Here is a 16,583-nt window from a genome sequence, read left to right as displayed (position 1 = left end):
CGTTCTGGGTCTTAGAAGATCCAGACTGAAATATTTAGGGATGGATTGTCACGGTGTCTATAACTCACAAACAGTCCAGCTAAATGATCATTACAATAAAGTCAAATGTGGCAAATGCTAATAACTGGTGAATCCCGGTGAAGGGAAAAACCCCTGGTGCGGCTTTTCCATAGTTTTGATATTCAACATAAAAAACTGGGAAAACAAAGGAGTGTTTAAAAAAAAAGAAAAGAAATGTTTGGGAATGGCAAATGAGAGACTGGGCAGACCTGCATCACAACCCAGCAACATCATAGGCGGAGGGTGCCTTCGTGAAACTGGAAAGCAGGGACCGGAGCACTGCCAAGGTTCCTTCTTTGTATGACGTTCTTCAAACTATTATGGTTTCCTGCGCTGTCATCACATTACCAATAACTTGAATCCCGTGCCTGTGTCTGCCAATACCTTTCTGTCAATCACTGTCCTTCTTGTGAAAGTGATACCTTACAATGATAGTCTGGAAATATAACCTCTATGATAATAGGTCCACCTTTTGGAAAACAGTTCAAAACTGAGGTCTGCCCAATACATGCAAAAGAAGGAAAATGACACTGCCTTCTTACGTAATATACTCCAAATACAGCATACACACCATAAACTCAAAACGGGCTAAAGACTTGAAGGTAAGACTCAAAAAAGTAAAACTCTTAGAAGAAAGCATAGGCAGTAAACTCCGACAATTCTCTTAGTAATATTTTTTTCAGATATATCTACTTAGGCAAGGGAAACATAGGAAAAAATAAACAAATGGGAATATATCAAACTAAAAAGTTTTTATATCAACAAAACAAAAAGACAACATACTGAATGGAAGATATTCGTCAGTGATACATCTGATGAGCAGTTAATACCCAAAATTTATAAAGAGCTCATATAATTAACACAAAAATAATCCAATTAAAACAGGGGCAGAGAACATGAATAGACACTTCTCCACAGAGGACATACAAATGGACGACAGACACGAAAAGATGCTCAACATCACTAACCATCAGAGAGATGCAATTTAACACCACAGTGAGATACTACCTCACACCTGCCAGAATGGCCACCATCCTTACATCAACAAACAAGAACCCTAGTGCACTGTTGGTGGGAATGCAGATTGGTGCTGCCGCTGGGGAAAGCAGTCTGGAGTTACCTCAAATAAAACATATGATCCAGTAAGTCCATTTCTGGGTATACATCTAAAGGAATCCAAAACACTAATTCAAAAGATACATGTACACCTGTGTTCACTACAGTGTAATATTTACAACAGCCAAGAATGGGAGCAATCCAAGTGCCCATCAATATACCACTGGATAAAGAAGATGTGGTAATATTACTATATACAATGAAATCTTGCATACAAAAAAATGAATGAAATCTTACCATTTGCAACAATATAAACGGACCTAGAGGGCATTATGCTAAGTATAAGAAGTCAGACAGAGAACAACAAATAACATATAACTTTACTTATTGTGGAATCCAAAAAACAAAATAAATGAACAAACAAAACAGAAACACACTCTTAGACACAGAGAACAAATTGAGGGTTGCCAGGTGGGAGGGGAGTTAGGGGAGAATGGGTGAAAAAGATAAAGGGATTAAGAAGTATAAATGGGTAGTTATGAAATAGTCACAAGGAGGAAAAGTGCACCAAAGGGAATATAATCAATAATATTTTATTAACTATGGATGGTGTCAGGTGGGTATTGGAATTATCAGAAAAATCACTTCATAAATTATATGATTATATACCTGAAACTAATATAAAATAATTTTAAATGTCAACTGTAATTGAAAAATAAAATTAAAAGAAACCAAAGACTGTTCATACTTACACAATATAAAATAAAATTAAACTAAAACTTTACAATTCCAACTTACCAGGGTAGAAAGTTTTACACTCATTTTGTATTAAAAAAAGGTCTTGAAAATTACCTACCTCTTCTGCATATGATTTTCCAATTCCATCAGTACTACCCGTGACAACTGGGAAAAAGAGAGAAAGTAAGTTTAGTTTCAGAATTAAAATGAAGAACTGATCATACACAGTTAGGAGCCAACAAGAGACACACGAGGACCTGTGTGATACTCGGATGTAAATCTGAATCACCCGAAGAAATACCAGTGCTTCACATTTAAAGCTGAAGGCCTAGCACAATGGCTACAATTTAAAAAGACTGCAGTACCCAGTGTTGTCAAGGATATGAAGCCACTGGAATTCTCAGACACTGCTGGTGGAACTGTAATTCCAAAGCACAATCATTCTGGAAAAACTATTTGGCATTATGTCCAGAATTAAACATATACCTACCCTATGACCTAAGCAATTCCCAAGATGCAAGAATGGCTACGGTAGCTTTATTCGTGCATAGTAGGTAAATATGCCCAAATATTAAGCTACAGGAGAATAAGTATTGATAAACTGAAAACTATTCATACAATGCAATATTAAATAGCAATAAAAAGAACAAGTTGCCGATATATGCAAAACATGAACAAATCTCTCAGACATTATGTTGAAAGGAAAAAGCCTGACATAAAAGTTTACAGGTTGTTATGATTCCATTTATGAAGGTCAAAAAAAACAAAACAAAACAAAAAGGCAAAACTAATCTGTGATGACAGAACTCAGAATATTGGTTACCTTTGGGTAAGGGGGTAGAGAACACAGAAAGGGCTTAAAGGGAACTTCAGGGTACAGGAAATATTCTCTGTCATCATGTATGTGTGTGCGTGTGTACAAAAATTCATTGAGCTGTATATACTTAAGTACACACGGTATCGTTATACTTCAATGAACTAATTTTTAAAAATTATAGGTAGTTTTAAAACTGAATAACATCTATTCCTTCTATGGAAAAGCACATTCCTCCTAAAAGCTCAAACACTTAGGCAACAGGAACATCTGATCACTATGATGGGTCAGGCTACACCATAGCATCTCACCTCTGAAATACTGAAATCGTGTTTGTTACAAATGCAGAGCACAGCTGTCCACTCCGAAAGGTTAGGGATGCTCCCCGAACTCCTCTATGAGTTTCTCCAAACTATTTACAGATTATAGAAAGTAAGTCATAATGTAAAGTAGGATTTTCTTGTGTTTGTCCTGAAACTGCTCTCTATCCATCTACCTACCTACCTACCTACCTACATCTACTCATCTATTTAATCCCCATCTCTCTTTCTCCCCCACCTCTCCCTTCCTCCCTCGCTCTGTCCCCTCCTAATCTGCTGAAGATACTGGATCACATGTTTATACTTTCCCAGCCTGGCATTTGTTGACTCCATTCCCCTCCTGTCATTTAACAAGTCCATCAGTCCCCTAGTGGTTGGGGTTGGCTACAGATGCTTGATCAAATTCGGGTTTGATTTTTGATAAGAACCCTTTATAAGTAATAGTGGATATTTGAACCAGGAAACATATTTTCAGTTATCTTTCTTTTGCTTTATTAACAGCCATTGATGGCATATTGTTTCATTAGAAATTGCAAAATGGTGATATTTAATATTTAAATTCCATCATTCCATCCTCACTTATTAGCTGGAATATTTCCATAGAGAAATGACTCATTATTAGTTACTTGGTACCAGTAGTCCAGAGTTTACATGGGAACACAAAATAAATGTTTGGGTTTTTTTCTCCCTTGCTTACCAGTTTTCAAAATAAATTGGTTCCCTAGCATCTTCTGAAGGTGGTAACCCATGTGTTTTTATCACCGTGGTTTCATTTATAAGAAACATTATTAATTTATGGGTTTAAACATTTATGGTAGAGCCCATACAAAATTAAGCTTTAAATGAAAGCTCCCCCAACCTCATGATCAATTCGGTTGTACATTTCTGTAGGAGCCAAGGAGTACAGGGGAACCCAAATTTTATACTCCAGTACTGTTACTGATTCCCTAATGTTTCACATACAAAGGATAAACATTTTCTAATGTTCCCAATTCTCTCCTTTTCCTTCTATCTGTGGTAACCTTTTTGCTCTCTCCAAGACCCCCAGAATCCCTCCTCTCCCCTTCCTTCCAAAGCCTGCTCAAGCTCCACCAGCTCCACTCTTCCAGACCCCTTCAAACAAATGAAAACCTTTCTCTCCCGTAAACTCCCACAGCTCTCCCCATGCACTTCCCTGCTGGCACCTGCGACTCTCTCCTTTGTGCTGTATTTCCTTATGTGTATCTGTCTTAATTCTTATTCCAGGCTTCTTGCTATGGGACAGGCAGAAGGTAGGTGCTCAGGAGACATTTGCAGAACATATGAACGACACTCAGCACTTCGTGTTATAGACTGCTAAACACACAACGCTTAGACTGTTTCTCTGGAAACCTGGTTTCTCCAAGTTCTTCACATTACAAGTACAGTTAGTTACTTACACTCTCCTAACCCATCTGCCACTCATCTCTCTGTTTACAGAGCCTTTTGTACCTACATTATTTTGTTCATTCTCTACAACTGCGGAGCAAGCAAATCCTGTGTGAGCAGAGCAGTGAATTGATGGCAATATCAGATTTCTCGGATTAGGGCCTTAAAAGTCCCGTAATAAGAAAATGCTCAAGAATTAAACTATAATAAAGTCACTCCATATAAGGTATCCAGAATCTCTGGCTAGAATATGCATATTTCCAAAGAATACAGATGAGTCTAGTGTGTATCTGTGTGTGTTCTCGAAGTCGCACGGCAGGTACTATGTTTGCAATAATATACAAACATAACCAAGTCACCTGCTAAACTTCAGGCAATTATAAAAGTGTATTAAGACATGTGGAATGAGGACAAGGACTGTCCAGCTTTTGCTTTTAGAAATATATTCTTTGTTGAAAGCTACCTATCTTCCAACAATAGTAGCAGAGATAGCTTGTGTTTGGACAGAAAAATCCTTTAAGTTCAGTGATTTTTCATTTTTACAATATACTAGTGTAATTCTCACTATTAAGATGATACCATGTTGTCTGGGGAGTCAACGTTTCATTACTAGTTTTAGGAATCTAACCAAAACACGCCATTTTCAATTAAGAGTCTTTTGTGGTTGCTTCTGGGGTGCTGGGGAAAGACAGGAAAGAGATTATGAATTTTTATTCTTTTTACTGTTAACCCTGTGCGTGTACTGTCTTTCTGGAAAAGAAGTCTTTTCCTTCTTTTGGAGAACATTTCATCTATTCCAGTTTCCTGAAATCAGTGTTTCCCAAGTCACTTAACATTGTCTTAAAAACTGATTTTTTAATAAAATTTAATAGATAACAATTATTTGATTACTATTCACTTCATTATTTGATTATTATAAAAGGCTACCAGTTTCAATTAATATAAGTAGTCTTAGTGTAAAATTTGTGTATATGTAACTATTAAATTTTGAAAATATTCATCCATGCAGCACCTAAGGTCATCTTTTGGTCTGTCTTTCGGGAAACATTAATTTAATCACAATCACCCCGATACACCTACCACCTCACAATGAAAACCTAAGGAAACAAAGACCAGCTCCCAAACCATCCAAATGAGAAGTAGTGCCTGTTTTCTGTGATTTTTTTTTAAATATAGTTTATTGATTATGCTATTACAGTTGTCCCGTTTCCCCCCTTCCCTCCACCCTGCACACCCTCTCCCACCCACATTCCCCCCTTTAGTTCATGTCCATGTGTCATACTTATAAGTTCTTTAGCTTCTACATTTCCTATTCTTACTCTCCCGTCTATTTTCTACCTACCATCTATGCTACTTATTCTCCGTACCTTTTCCCCCCTCTCCTCCTCCCACTCCCCTGTTGCTAAGCCTCCGTGTGATCTCCATTTCTGTGGTTCTGTTCCTGTTCTAGTTGTTTGCTTAGTTTCCTTTTGTTTTTGTTTTAGGTGTGGTTGTTAATAATTGTGAGTTTGCTGTCATTTTACTATACGTGTTTTCTATCCTCTTTTTCTTAGATAAGTTCCTTTAACATTTCATATGATAAGGGCTTGGTGATGATGAACTCCTTTAACTTGACCTTATCTGAGAAGCACTTTATCTGCCCTTCCATTCTAAATGAAAGCTTTGCTGGATAGGGTAATCTGGGATATAGGTCCTTGTCTTTCATGACTTGGAATACTTCTTTCCAGCCCCTTCTTTTGCCTGTAAGGTCTCTTTTGAGAAATCAGCTGACAGTCTGATGGGAACTCCTTTGTAGGTTACTGTCTCCTTATCTCTTGCTGCTTCTAGGATTCTCTCCTTCATTTTAATCTTGGGTAATGTAATTATGATGTGTCTTAGTGTGTACTTCCTTGGGTCCAACTTCTTTGGGACTCTTTGAGCTTCCTGGACTTCCTGGAAGTCTATTTCCTTTGCCAGATTTGGGAAGTTCTCCTTTACTATTTGTTCAAATAACTTTTCCACTTGTTGCTCTTCCTCTTCTCCTTCTGGTACCCCTATAATTCGGATGTTGGAGTGTTTAAAGATGTCCTGGAGGTTCCTAATCCTCTCCTCATTTTTTTTTTGAATTCTTGTTTCTTCCTTCTTTTCTGTTTGATTACTTCTTTCTTCTTTCTGGTCCACACCATTGATATGAGTCCCAGTTTCCTTCCCATCACTATTGGTTCCCTGTACATTTTCCTTCATTTCACTTAGCATAGCCTTCATTTGTTCATCTAATTTGTGACCAAATTCAACCAATTCTGTGAGCATCCTGATCACCAGTGCTTTGAACTATGCATCTGATAGGTTGGCTATCTCTTCGTCACTTAGTTATATTATTTCTGGAGCTTTGATCTGTTCTTTCGTTTGGGCCATTTTTTTTTTTGTCTTGACGCACCTATTACTTAGTGAGGGGAGGAGCCTTAGGTGTTCACTTGGGTGGGTCAACCCAGTCGCTGGGTTGTGACACTGTATGTGGGGGTGGGGTCCAAGAGGAAACAATGGAGCTTGCTCAGCTCTCTGCCAGATTTCAGTCCTTTCTACCACTCCCCACAAGCAAACTGGGCCCTTCTTTCTGGTGCTGATTCCCATGTGGGTGGGCTTGTCCACGTTCTAGGACCCTGTGGGTCTCTCCAATGAACTCTCCTGTGAGGCTGGGAGTCTCTCCCCGCACCTCAACCCACACAGGTGTTTTTAATTAGTGTTTTGAGGCTTTATTTCCCAACGCTGGGACCCTGGGTTGTGCAGTCTGTCTCACTCCCCAGTTTCACCTGGTTTATCTGTGCACAAATGTGGGACCGCCCAGTCCGCCAGCCGCCTTGTGCACCAAGCCCCTCCACAATCTGCTGCCTCGCTGGGTCCGCCTGCTGCTGCCTGCGCGCCTGGGGTCCAACAGCCAACACTTTGCCAAGAGTCCTCTCCACCTGGCTGGCTGTCCATCTCCACCCCTCTTACCCGTCTGGATGAATGTTTCTTCTTTAACTCCTTGGTTGTCAGACTTCCATACAGTTCAATTTTCTGTCAGTCATGGTTGTTTTTTTGTTTCTAAATTGTTGTTGTCCTTCTTTTGGTTGTGTGAGGAGGCACAGTCTGTCTACCTACGCCTCCATCTTGGCCAGAAGTCTCCTGTGATTTCTTAAAATGAAAAAAAAAAAGCACTCACAGCTGCACTGACATAGATGAAATGTGCACACACAAGGGACAACCTTCGTGTGTCATGCGCACAACCAGGCTGGAGCCCAGTGTCTGCCTGAGCAGCCGTTCTTCCCTCCCTTCTTCGCAGCAACCGTGGCCTGGGATAGACTCTACTTTCCAACCTCCCTAGCAGCTGGGGATGGCCATGTGACCAAATTCTAGAACTAATAGGCAAGTGGTCTTGTGAGGGACTTTGAGAAAGGTTGCTTAAAGCAAGCTGACTCAGGGGGGAGAGGCCCCTCTTTGCTCTCCGTCTAGCCAACCCCAAAGCAGCGGCTGCAGCTCCAGTGGTCGTGAGCAACGAAGTAACCTGGACGGTAGAAGCCATGGGCTCAGGTGAAGGCTCACAGGAACCAAGGTTCCTGATGACTCCATGGCATTGCCATGCCACTTTTTAAAAACTAATCATTTTGATTTCTACTGCTTACCACGGAGAATCAGGCATATACAAAAATTCTAGTCTTCTTTAAAATAGGTGAAAACTTCTGTATGGTCAAAGTCACTGTGATAGACCCAGAAAAGCAAGAGAAAGTTGCCAGTAAATTATTAAAACACAATATTTAGTATTCATCATAAGAATATGTGTCCAAGGTATTTCACTGATATTACCCAATTAATGATCACAGCAGCTTATCAGCCCAATCTAAGCTATCATCCCAACACACAAGGACTCGTGCAGCGAAGCCTTCAGGCCCTCCTCACTCCACTCATGCTACACAGCTCAGAATCATCCTTCTGAAGCACCGTTTTTATGATCTCAGTCTCCTGTCAAGAAGTGACAACGTTTCCCCATTGCCAATTATATAAAACTTAAAGCTTCCCGCCATTCAATTCTCCCCCTTGCCAGCACCTGGGGCTGCCATCATTCATGTCCTGCAAACACTGCTCAACCACCTTCTAACTCATTCTCCTGCTCTCCTTCTTACTCCTCACCAACTCGTTCTCCACTCTGCAGCCACAGCCACAGCCACCAGTCCAAAGGGAAAATCTGGCGTCACTTCCCTGCCTAAAACCTGTCAATGGCTCCCCACTGCCCTCATTCTTCACAAGGCCTTCCATGAGCAGACCTTAACTCCCATCGTCTTCTTCCCACCGCTCACCAGCACTCATGCCGACATTCTTCCAGTTCCTCTGAGCTAATATGCTCTCTCTTTACAAATGCTGTTCCCTCCGCTCCCAACCTCACTCTAGCCAGTGTCTTCCTCCCATTCTTGACGTCTTCAGTATCTCCTCTCCCATTAAGCCTTTCTTAACCTCTAGACGAATAGGATCTCAGAACTCTCTGTCCCCAATGTGCTTTGTACTCCCTCTTAAGTGCTATCATATAGGTTTCCATAAAGGTCTGAGTCACCACTGCTGACCTTTTAAAAAAAGCAGTTATTTTTACCAGCAAAGATGGGCTTATTCAAGAATAGAAGAGAATTGCAATTTGGGACAATCATACTACAGCAAAAACTGCAGGCAAGTCCAGCAAACAAAGGAGAGGAAAGTTATTTCATAGAGAAAAAGGAAGAAGTTAGTGGGGTGCTGAATGAAAGCCTGTGAGGGAAAGGGAGTTCAGGGTGGTGATGGCTTCCCATTGGCTCAGTTGCAAGGGTTCCTATTGGCTGGGCTTCCTGCTAGGCCAGGAGAAAATCTTCCATGCACTGGAGTAACAGAGACACATCTTGTTGAAAATACAAGGTCCATCTCCTCTCTTTGGGTCTGTAAGTACCCCTTCTTCCTGTTGGGGTGTGTAATGGAGGTATCAGAGCGGGGCCTGACAGCTCCCCCTTCAGGCCTCCTTACTCCATGTAAAATGAGGTTTCCTGTATTCATTTTCACACCGCAGTGCCTGGCAAAAGCAGATAATCAATAAGGTTTTGCTGGATGAATGAATGAGTGAATGAATAAAAGGGGATTATGAATGGAAAACTAGCCTCTTGTGACACTACTCACTGCTTTATCCACTTTTTTTTTAAGAAATAATGCCCAATCACCTACTGTACAAACCCAATATGCTCTTCAACCCCTCACCATCAAAAACCAGTGATCCAAAATAAAATTTCAAAAAATTTAACAGAAAAGTTTCACTCTGTGATAAACCTACAGATACACATTTTCAAAGGACACCGAGGCTATCCTTGAAAAGAGATGATTTTGAATGTTAAAGAAAACTACCTCACTCATAATGTTCCAGGGTGGATATGAAGTTAATCAATCCAAAGCAGCATTAGGGGAAGGGAAGATGAATCATCTTGGTTTAGTAAAGCATGGCAAATTGCCCAAGTAGAGACAGCTTCCGGTTCTTACTAAGATGTGCTTCTTCAATGAACGCTGGGTGTTCTCAGATTTAATTTTGCTATGAAGTAAGTAGATAAGGTCGTTTTCAACAATACACAGAAAAAAAAAAGCTACAGGTATCGCCCATAACCAATAGCCTCAGGTATTACCCACAATCCTATGGGTTGTGGGAGAACATATGATGGCCAGGGGCAGAATGGAGATTGAGGAGAAAAGAAGGGGGGAAGAGGAAATTTAAAAAGGCTTATGGCTTCATATATAAATATAACACCAGAACCCAAATTTGCAAGCCTTTGAGGAGATGGAAACTGACAACTAGAAAGGATACCCCAGCTTGGCATCCAACGCGTCTAGCTTGTTACGGATTATATAAAACACTGGCAACTGACCAGGCCTCAGCTTCCAGATTTTATACAGTCAACAAAAATACATTAGTTTGTGTAGGTTAAAAATATTCTACTCTCTTTGTCCTCAATTTGCTAGGAACAGATATTTTTAGTAAGTACCAAATCAACCTTATCAAAATCAAACATCAAAAATAGACTAGAGAAACACTGGAAGCAAACACGTTATTTTTAGCTCTTCTGTCTACCCACCAAATTCTGACTGCAGAGCCCACGCATAAGCGCTTAGTTATTCCTGGCAGGTTCCTTCTCCTGACCCTCTTCCCCTCCCTCTGAACACCTGAATGCAGAAAACACTCGATTGATTAAAGATTAATACTGCCGCAAACCATGACAGCTGCCTTTCCTCTGAGTGCTTCTGGGGGGGTGGGGAGAATAGAAAATGACAGAGAGCTTGCATCAGTATTCCACTGGGGATCTATTACATGGAAAGAAAATTGCTATTTCAATTCCCTTTTGTTACTAAAAATAGCAGTCCCGATTGATTCAAGCAAACAGGGAGCAGGGCTTAGCAGTGCTGAATTTAGAAACCACCGAAGTCCCAAAGAGCAAATGCTAGCGTGGTCTCACCCATGCCAGCTCACATCTAACAAAGAACAAAGAGAAGCATGCAGGCTGCAAGGTAATAAAACAGCAGCAAATTCCTGCATTCTTAGTAAAGGTAAGCAGTTGAAAGTGATGCAAAATAAGGAAAGACTACTATCACTTGTCCTTCTAATCGTATTTTAATAAAAATAGTTTTACAGGAAAATAGAGACTATGCATACACCCAGATACCGTGGGCATTTCCCATAACCCCACAGTATGGGAAAGTCACACATTTTTTTTTTCAAGCACAGTATGTTACTGTAGAAAGAAAATGCTCAGTTTACAAAGATGCTGACCCGTGAGAGAGGCCCTTCTCCCACGCAGGCCTCTCAGGCTCTCTAATCATCGGCCCTCTCGGCCTTCTCTCCTCTTCTCCTGACCCAACCAAATACTGCAGATAGTTACAGCATGCCGCTAAAAAAATAACAAAAAACAAGAACAACCAAAAGCAAGACATAACAACATTCCAAAACAACCTACAGGTTCAGCACAGAAAAAAGGAGGAAGTTACGAGAAGCAGGATCTGCCAAGGGCAGCTAACCCTCTGGACAGACTTCCAGGCAAGGACTTGTAATTCGTTCTAGCGGCACTAAACCCCAGGAATATCTCCTCTACTGTCTCTGTTTCTTCATTTGTGAAGTGAAGACGATACTATCTGTCCCATAGAATCAATGTAAAGATTCAATTAAGAAGTGTTAATCATAGTACCCACCACACAGGATTGTTTGAGAATTAAATGGGACAATGTATATAATGTACTTAGCATGGGACTTGGTACATAATAAATGCTTAATAAATGTTAGCAATAGACGAGGAGCACTAGAAAGTGGAAGGGGAATAGAAAGGAAAAATTTTAAAGCAATTAAGATTAGATATGACACCAAAACTGTAAGCAACAAAAGAAAAAATAAGTTGGACTTCATCAAAACTAATTTTTTGGTACATCCAAAAACAATATCAGGAAAGTGAAAAGAAAACCCCAAGAATGGGAGAAAATATTTGAAAATCATATGATAAGGGTCTAGTATCGAGAACATATAAAGAACTCCTACAACTCAACAACCAAAAGACAACCCAAGGTTAAAATGGGCAAAGGATTTGCACACATATTCATCTAAAGAAGTTATACCAATGGACACAACCCACCATCTTCTCAGATTGCCAGCATCTGAATTAAGTGCCCATAAAGATTCTAAAAAAACAAACAAACAAACAAAAAAGAATATACACAAATCACCAACACGCACATGAAAAAAAAGTTCAACATCTTTAAGAAAATGAAAATCAAAACTACAATGACAAAACAGCTTGGCCATAATTTTTAAAAAACAAAAATGTTAGTAAAAATGTGAATAAATTGGCATTCTTGTGCATTGCTGGTGGGAATTTAAATGGTGCAGCTGCTGAGGAAAACAGTTCGGTGGTTCCCCAAAAAGATATACAAGGACCTAATAATTCTATATACATAAAAGAATTGAAAACAGGTATTCAACCAAAAACTTGTACAGGAATGTTTGTGGCAGCATTATTCTCAAGAGCCAAAAGGTGGAACTGATGAAGAGGTTCTTTTAGATGTGGTATATCTACACAACAGAACATTATCAGCCGTAACAAGGAATTCCCAGTCGGGACGCATGCTTGGGTTGTGGGCCAGGTCTCCGGTGCGGAGTGAGAGAGAGGCAACCACACACTGATGTTTCTCTCCCTTTCAATCCCTTCCCCTGCCCTCTGTCTAAAAATAAATAAATAAAAATCTTAAAAAAAAAATAAAATAAAATGATTGTTAATTTCATGTAGAGAATTTTACCTCCATCTTTTTAATCTCTTTAAAAATAGTTAGTAAATATTAGTTTTTTACCAAAAGCTAGATCAAGAAAGAAAAGAAATTTCTATTTTGCTTGCTGTGTCATCCCTTGAATTCAGAAGTAAAATTCCAATCAATAACATCATCCAATTTACACAACAGAATACAGAGGAACCTAAGTTTGGATTGTTCCTATGAGTAGAACAGCATTTTTACATGTATCTAAATTTACTGAGTACCTCATATGTGACAAACACAGTAGTAAACATGTTGTTTTAATTTTCCCAACACTATATTAGGTATAATTAGTAACCGCCCCAGTAACTATATGAGTGACAGTTATACATAATAACATCTTTTCATAGCCTACAGGACTGGCTGGGGGAGCCGGACCCTTCCAGAATGCAGCGAATTTTGGGACCAAAGATTTAAACGAAGGAAGAACAGAGACTCAACCCTTCTCCTTCGCCTTGCTTGCCCTGTTGGGGGCTGGAGCACTCCTGGACCAGCAGGCCCTGGAAACCACGTGGTCTGGCAGCAGCCCTGGGCCCTGCGGCCCAGGCATGGGAAGCAGCAGCAGTGGCAGCATGGCTGGGCGAGCTACAGCCTATGACTGCAGCGGAAAGATGACTGAGGCTGGACTGCAACTGGGAACAAGCTAAGCCACTTGGGTGGTCACGCTGCAGCCTCCAGCATTTCCCAAAGGACGGTATTCTAAATGGGAGAAGGAACTCCAAGTGCAGCCTTGAACTAACCTGGCAAAGGGTGGTGGAGCTTTTCTTTGGATGTTTTAGAGGGGATGAGTTCTGAGGCAGAAGCCTGCCATTCTTTCAATATTGTGCAACTTATGGATAAAAGACTCCTTTCCTTTTCCACCAGACCTCTGTCCTCGGAATTTTGCCTAGAGGGTGACGGCAGGCAGCAGACCCCACATTACTGTTCGGTAACAAAACCACCTCATAGAGGTTAAGAGACTTGCCAATGGTGACATCACTTTAAATCCAATTACCAGAATGTGAGCTCACTACACAACAGAACACTAACTTATAAACTTGGAACTCCCTGTAACAGCCACATGTAGCAATAATGCATGGTGCTTATACATACTGCAAGGTATGTATATGTATGATTCATTGTTCATTAATCTAATAATGCAGAATCCAACTTTATTTTTCACTATTAGTTAACCAGCCGCTTAACCCCAACCAGTCTGTCCAGTGTTACACAAATATAACATGCCAGGAATCTGCTCCATGTTGTACCCAAGTCACTCAAATTGAGAATGACATTTTTTGGTTTTTTACTCCCCAACCCCATCAGCCACCTTTCAATAACCTGAACTTCTAAGCTTTGCAGACCACAACAGTTGTTAAGTCTGGCTTACTATGTGACCTCTAGCATGCAAAACCCCTCTATTAGTGAAGGCTAAATAATGGACACAAGTTCAAGACAACTGGAAGCAAAAAAAAAGAAAAAAAAAGAAGCAAAGTTCCCTGGCTCATTATCTGGTTCTTAATCAGAATGCTTAATTAGATTCTAGAATATGGCAAAGAAAAAGAGTTAATGGTAGAGTTAGGAGAGTCTTATCTCTAATATGCAATGCAATTATTTTCTTCGTAATGTGGAGTAATTAACATTCAAATGAGACTCATCCAGTCTATGCATTGTTTTATGTTCAATATAAACCACAACGTTGCCGCTACTCCTGTGTAAGAAATGCGCATCTCTTAAATGCCTATAGGTTTGAAGTTACGTCAACAAGTCCAAACTGGAACAGTCCTATAGCTCAAAATGAGAAATATTAGCTTCTGACACACCTTATGGTTGTACACATTTAACTGGTAGGGTAATATCTATTCCCTTAGCTTATTAACAGTATGCACATGCACTAATAGGAGAATAGTGCCCACTACGTGAGTGTCCTTGAACTGTATAACTCCAGGCTGGAAAGAGTGAGAGTTGTAATGGGAGCTAATTGCTGATTCCAATAATTAATTTCTTTTGAATGGTCCAAATTTATAAACACCAAGGTAGATATATAGGGAGGGTCTAGTGTAGGTTATTTGGCTTGTTTCAATCTAAATCATCCAGTTTAAGCTTTTAACCATAATCTTCAGATAAGTGGTGGGTAAATTCCTCCCAAACAAAGAGACCTTGGATATCAGTCACTCTGAAAAGTCCCTCCCTACTAAGAAACTATTCTGCTTTTGAGCCACTGGTTTCGCACAGTAACACTACAATAAAGTCCTTCCTATTTTGACCCAGTTTCCTAGTGAATAATTTTTCTCTCCAAAGATTAAACACTTCCCTAAAGGTCTAAACATTCATGCTTCAACCAAAGAAGCCTCACTACATTGCTAGGTACTTTACTCCTAGGAAAAGTCAAGTTCATCTACTTGTCTTGCCTCAGACAGGCCTGTTAAGAACTTCAAAATAGCCCTGGCTGGCGTAGCTCAGTGGATTGAGCACAGGCTTTCGAACCAAAGTGTCGCAGGTTTGATTCCCAGCCAGGGTACATTCCTGGGTTGCAGGCCATAACCCCCAGCAACCGCACATTGATGTTTCTCTCTCTCTCTCTATCTCCTTCCCTTCCCTCTCCAAACATAAATAAATTCTTTAAAAAAAAATGCTTCCCTTTAAAAAAAAAAAAGAACTTCAAAATAGCCTCTCCAAAAGATAACTCCACAATTAAGATATATATCTTGAAGACTGACAAGTATCAACAACTAATGTAAAGAAGGAATAAATAATGCTAATCTATTCTCTCTAGTTTGGGGTGTTTTTTTTCCTCTTAACTTAACCTTGAAGAGCCAAAACCATGGAAGCACGATCCCCTCCTGTCAGATGGCATGTGGCTGGATCCTCTTTCGACTTTTTAGGAAAACCCGAGACTGCCAATGAAATTATGCTAAACAACTCAACAAATATCACACTTTCCAAAATGAACATTCAATGAGATCCATTTCCAACGGAATCTTTCCAAAGGTGCTTCCCATAATCCAGCACTATTCTCAGCTGCAAAGACTGTATTCCACATAAAAGAGCGGTGAGCTGACTAGCAGTCAGGAAACCCGTGTTCTAGTCCTGGTTCTGCTAAGGAACCTGGACCAGTAATGAACATTTCTGAACCTGACTTTCAGCATCTTTTTTTACAGATTTTTTTTATCCTCACCCAAGGATATGCTTATTGATTTTTAGAGAGAAGGGAGGGAGGGAGAGAGAGGAGAGAAACATCAATGGGCAAGGGAAACACTGATGGGCGGCCTTCTGGTACATGCTGTGACCAGGGACCAAACCTGCAACCCAGGAATGTGTGTTAGCTATGTGTTCTGACCCGGAATCGAACTTGCACTCTTTCAGTTTATAGGATGATGCTCCAAGTAACTGAGCCACACCAGCCAGGGCTTTTCAGCATCCATTTTTTTTTTAAGATTTTATTTATTTATTTTTAGAGAGAGGGCAATGGAGAGAGAAAGAGAGAGAGAGAGAGGCATCATGTGAGAGAGAAACATTGACTAGTTACCCCTCACACGCACCCCGACTGAGGACTGAACCCACAACGTAGTCATGTGCCCTGAATGGGAATCAAACTGGTGACCTCTCGCCTTGCAGAACAACACCTAACCAACCAGTCAGGGTGGCTCCTCAGCCTCTTTTAAGTGTGGTCACATATCAAAGGTATGGCCCAGACTCTATGATTCCATGACTAGGATGAATATAAAGTCATAGCAATGACTCCTCTCTCATCTTTAATTTCTAAAAATACATACACATCCACACATTTAAAAACAGTATTAAGTCGTCAGAACTGTGATTTAAAATAACAAACCTACAGCTAGCTCATCTTTAGAAATTCAAGATAAAGAGCATGAGTAACGGAATCAAAAAAAATCTTT

General features: G+C 40.2%; 1 protein-coding gene across 1 annotated transcript in view; it reads right to left on the bottom strand.

Moving 5' to 3' along the window:
- HSD17B12 (hydroxysteroid 17-beta dehydrogenase 12) overlaps positions 1-16,583 on the bottom strand; it is a 147,269-nt gene that overhangs the window by 89,084 nt on the left and 41,602 nt on the right. Inside the window, exon 2 of the mRNA XM_028516235.2 lies at positions 1,973-2,019. Within this exon, the coding sequence (XP_028372036.1) occupies positions 1,973-2,019 (47 nt within the window). The remainder of the gene's footprint in view (positions 1-1,972; positions 2,020-16,583) is intronic.

The sequence above is a fragment of the Phyllostomus discolor genome, chromosome 6, assembly GCF_004126475.2.
Source record: "Phyllostomus discolor isolate MPI-MPIP mPhyDis1 chromosome 6, mPhyDis1.pri.v3, whole genome shotgun sequence".
Taxonomy (NCBI): domain Eukaryota; kingdom Metazoa; phylum Chordata; class Mammalia; order Chiroptera; family Phyllostomidae; genus Phyllostomus; species Phyllostomus discolor.
The sequence above is the reverse complement of the archived record's forward strand: the minus strand, read 5'-3'. Positions and strand labels throughout refer to the sequence as shown.